General features: G+C 37.4%; 1 protein-coding gene across 1 annotated transcript; it reads left to right on the top strand.

The window, feature by feature from the left end:
• Window positions 1–4,607, top strand: LOC119193558 (beta-1,3-glucan-binding protein-like; the record flags this gene model as incomplete). The annotated part of the gene is given in 6 exon segments (XM_037447208.1): window positions 1–128; window positions 682–839; window positions 1,138–1,262; window positions 1,979–2,102; window positions 2,527–2,675; window positions 4,190–4,607. Coding segments are annotated over 6 exon segments (885 nt in total), but the record flags the coding sequence as incomplete, so codon positions are not given.
• Window positions 4,608–5,302: the final 695 nt, after the last annotated feature.

Here is a 5,302-nt window from a genome sequence, read left to right as displayed (position 1 = left end):
CACCTAACTACAGGCCAGACGATCTCAACCGCTGGAGGCATCCTGCAGATCACCCCGAAACTGCAACAAGACTTACCAGGATTTACAAATGACACAATTACCTCTGGCACGCTTAACTTGAACAGTGGGTAAGTTGTTAACGTGACTTTATGGTGGCATAAGTCATTGATCACTTATGTTGCTATAACTGAATTCTATACTGCTTATAAGTATAGTTATGAAGAAGAATGAATGCTTAAATTTGCTTACGTGTTCGGATGTTTGAATTTTGTTTTGTTTTTGAATGTTACTTCGCCGCAGTACTAGATATTGCGATACTACCTACCCAGTCGGTCTCTCGTATATTATAGCAGTGGTGGCTGTCACCAAAGCGATCCGCTGGAGGAATTAAATAACAATAACAAATTCCCGGGTCGTAAATCCTTTTATGTAAGTGCAAGGCTTCAGGCAATCCCGTACGCACTTCGTCCCCATCCCCTCTTTAAAAGTTAATATAAATATATAGTAGTAGGTAAACATTATAATAATAATTAACATAAAAACAAATAAATCTCTTCGGGTAATACAGACCAGGGCGTAGATTAAATTTTGCCTATTGGTCATCTCGGGAAACTAAAAACTAAGACTAAGACACCGGAATTTTTTTGAAGATCATAACAAACGATCCATGGTCTGTTCCAGTTGCACATCAACGGAAAGTCGGTGTGAGATGAAGGTGGATGGTGCGGACATCTTGCCGCCAGTGGCGAGCGGCCGCATCACCTCCAAGACCTTCGCGTTCACGTACGGCAAGGTGTACGTGCGAGCCAAGCTGCCGCAAGGAGACTGGCTGTATCCAGGTGTGGCTTTAAAGATAATAATTCGTTATAAATGATGTAGACTAACATAGCTTCACTTACAACAAATTAAAACAATTACGTAGAATTAAAAAGTTATTTACATAACTATGAATTTTATATTTAATTTAAGATTGAAAGATCTGTAATTCTGTATTATGTACTATCATAATTTTATTAAATTATTATTACTCTTTCTAAATTCTAATTTAGTAGTCCATCTTACTGTGGGGCACAGGCCTAATGTACTATTGAGAGGCTTTACGTATGTTTAATAATGCATTATTACTAAATCTTTCAGAAATTCTTCTGGAGCCGTTCTTAAAAAAGTATGGCTCTCCACATTACTCGTCGGGGATTATAAAGATAGCAACTGCTCGCGGCAATAGACAGCTTTACTATGGACAAAATGATTACAGTAATAAGGTAATAATTGCTAACGAGAATTACATACAGTCCAAACTAAGTAGTATTTGACTAACTAGTATTTGATTCTATATTTGAATCCTACTGTTGATTGACACTACATTTATTAATAACTTAAAATCAAACGTGACTAAGGTAATGGTGATATAAGCCCAATTAATTTTAAAATCCTTTAAAAATTGAAATACCAAGTTGTCCACTGTCACGAGTAATGTACTAAAGAAAATATTACAGGTATTCACAAAATGGCGGTTCGTTCGAAACGAAACACAAATGCAATTTCGTCTGTTTTAGCAGATGCATAAACCCCTAATAGTAATTTGGAATTTTACTACATTTTTCCATATTATGTTGGGACCTGAGTTATTTTTAGTACATACATAACATACATAACATCACGCATTTTATCCCCGAAGGGGTATGCAGAGGCGCAACTAGGGCACCCTCTTTTCGCCAAGTATGTTCCGTCCCATGATGTGATAGGGGGCGAGCCCATCGCCATATCGTGCACAAATTCCAGACTCCGGGCTGATACTGAGCAGAAAAACCCAAATATCACTTTGCCCGACCCGGGATTCGAACCCAGGACCTCTATTGTATCTCAGAGCGCTATTGTACCGGACATGCAATACAACTACGCCACCGAGGCAGTCGTTATTTTTAGTGACACTATATTATATCTAAGTGACAATAAACAATTAGTGTTTTTTAACCAGATGCTATACGGAGGGCCCATAATGGATCTAGACTGTCGAGAAACACTCCTTTTCACCAAGCTAAGAAGAGACGGCTCTGCTTGGGGCGACAACTTCCATGTTTATTCATTAGAGTGGACGCCAGGTAACATACTGAGCTCATTTACTTTAAACTATCTTATGCTCCTACTGAAACTCATGAATTTCTAGATAAAAAATTATAATAGTGCCTTGATTACCTACTCTATGAAAACTCCTCTATTGACAGTGCAAGACTTAGAAAGATGAAGTGTAGTGTGTTAGTTAACCATTATTTCTCCGATCAATATTAACTGTTGACACTTCAATACGCAGGTACTCTAATGTCTATGGTCGTTCAATGGTCGAAATTACCCTGTCACATTAAATATATTTGTAACAGATACTACACATATATTACTATTTTTTTCCCTGCTTCTCTATATAATATATTTCCTTGATGCCAAATGTCATGCCTCCGTGACGCAATATGCTTCAAATTGGGTACAAAATTTTTCTTCACGTATTAATATATAAATTTTATTACGCAGAGCATATAGTGCTAGCGGTGGATGATGAGGTATGGGGACGCGTGGAGCCGACGGGGAGCGGCCTTCAAGACCAGTTCCCGTCCTTTTGCGAAGAACTCCCGCGGTCGCAGCTGCGCGCTGGTTCACTCATGGCGCCGTTCGATGATCACGTATGCTTGCTTATATTACTTTCATAAATTAATCGCCCACTTCGTAAGATAACTATAATAATAATATGTTGTGGGCTACAAACAGTTCTGAGTTGATTAGTACTCTACTTGAGGATAGACTCATCGCATATCATAATATCATTAGACAAATGTTAGCTCGATTGTGGGTCGGTATTTGTTGTAGAACCACTTGTTCTAATATAATTTAAAAATTAAAAACATAAATGTCTTATGTCAACTCGTGTAAAACAAGTGTAAAAAAAAACATTCACTGAATTTTGAAATTAAACTAATTTTCGGATTCTATCGCGGTGTCAGTATTTTATTTTCTCCCGACGTTTCGAAGACTTTGCAGCCTTCATGGTCACGGGGGGGACTGAGGTGCTGTTCATCCGTAAAGTCAAAGTTACAATATCTACCTACATTTTACAATTATACAACTTTTTTAAAATTTTAAAATTTTAGCTGTTGGTGGTCCGATCTACGCAGAATGAGCTCACAGTGTCTTGAAGTCTGGCAGCCGGCCACTATATTAGAATATAGGGACCCGCGTAAAAGAACATATAGCTGACGTGAAACACCGACGCTCGACGAAGTCTGCAGTCGCTGAACACTCTGAGGGAGGCGCCAATCATTATCTGCGACCAGACAAGCCACAAATCCTCGCCAAAGAACACTGATTCCTGCCTAGGATGATTCGCGAGGCTATTGAAATTAAAAAACATCCTAATTTCAATAGGGAAGATGGTTGGAAGCTTGCACAAGCCTGGGATCCAGTTCTACATTTAATTAAATCGGAACCCAAAAGACCGGCTGCCAGACTTCAAGACACTGTGAGCTCATTCTGCGTAGATCGGACCACCAACAGCTAAAATTTTAAAATTTAAAAAAAGTTGTATAATTGTAAAATGTAGGTAGATATTGTAACTTTGACTTTACGGATGAACAGCACCTCAATCCCCCGTGACCATGAAGGCTGCAAAGTCTTCGAAACGTCGGGAGAAAATAAAATACTGACACCGCGATAGAATCCGAAAATTAGTTTAATTTCAATGTCTAACATTCGCGTAAACATAAGAAATCATTATTCTCTGAATTTATCCGTATTTTTCATTTCACGTATAGTATTTCATTATTTTTACTACAGTATTTCTCCTTTCTTTTTCGGATAGACGTCATATAAGTAGCTTATAAAAGACTAGTATGTCAGCTAAATTAAGAGTAAATACCTCGCCAGCGAGGTTCGTGACATGCATTCCAATCTTATTATCACTGAAAAAAAATTATGTCACTTTATCTTTATTTTATCTATAACTCCCTGTCGTTATTTCTCATCTCCCAATAACTATCGTTTAATACATGCCAAATTCCATCCAAATTCAATCACCGGTTTATACGTTTACCTACTTTGAACTAGATTAGACTAACTCATTTATAATTACAATATTATTCGGAAAAAGTTAGGATAGATAGGCGATTACTATATTAATATATCATAATAAACTGTATTTCAGTTCTACCTAACCCTGGGCGTGGCGGCAGGGGGCATCACAGAGTTCCCCGACGACTCGATCACAAGCAACAACAAACGAAAGCCGTGGCGCGACGGTGGTCGCAAAGCCATGCTCAACTTCTGGCAGGACACCAACTCCTGGCTGTCCACCTGGAAACTACCCCGACTCGAAATTGACTATGTCAAAGTAGTCGCGCTGTAATATAGGACATTTGGAAACGCTTTTGTTTTCTTTGGAGCCGAATTTAATTGTGAAAATTGTCTTAACTTTGTTCAGAGGCTTATTGCCTTCATGTCATAAATTAAATATCCCAAACACGTTGGAAGTATTACGCAGTATGGTATATTATTCACAAATATCTCATCATTATTGTATAACACGTTAAGAATACGAAAATAAACAGTTTTTAATAATCAGACTCTATATTTCATTTTTCAAGTTTGCTTAGATCACTTTGTATGTACATTGAAAGTCGCAATTTATCAAAAGAGGCTATACGCCGCACCGTCAGTAGCGCAAGTTCTTGAAGCTACCTTCTTATTCTTCTGGACCTTCCGTATCGATCCACATTTATTAAATTACCGCCATCAATCTAGATTAAGGAGCCTCCCAGAGCAAACTGCCTTGAGCAATTCGTTTCATACTTGATGGCTCACGAGTTGCTGGCCAGAATATGCAAATTTCGGAAAAATCTCTTTAAAAAAAAATCAGGTCTCATTGACATTTTTTAACTACCATGATATTCCTTATTAAATTGTCAATCTAACCAAATTAACATATTATATAAAGCTGAAGAGTTTGTTTGAATGCATTAATCTTAGGAACTACTACACTGGTTTAGATTTTTTTTTTCACTAATAGAAAGGTACAGTCCTAAGGCTACTTTTATCCCGGAAAATATATAACTGGACTTTTATCCCGGAAAAATTATTAATAAAGGTCTGTTTCACATTTATTTAAAGTCATGGTTTTTGTATTTAGCTTGCCCTATAGTATATTCGACGATTGGTCTTTTCTCAGATATCACGAGACAGGCTGTTAGCGATATTATAATTGACAAAAATATCTAAGTATCCTTTAAATCGTATTATTCCCTGTATTTGTTATTATGGT

Source organism: Manduca sexta, unplaced genomic scaffold (genome assembly GCF_014839805.1).
Source record: "Manduca sexta isolate Smith_Timp_Sample1 unplaced genomic scaffold, JHU_Msex_v1.0 HiC_scaffold_698, whole genome shotgun sequence".
NCBI classification, from domain to species: Eukaryota; Metazoa; Arthropoda; class Insecta; order Lepidoptera; family Sphingidae; genus Manduca; species Manduca sexta.
The sequence above is the reverse complement of the archived record's forward strand: the minus strand, read 5'-3'. Positions and strand labels throughout refer to the sequence as shown.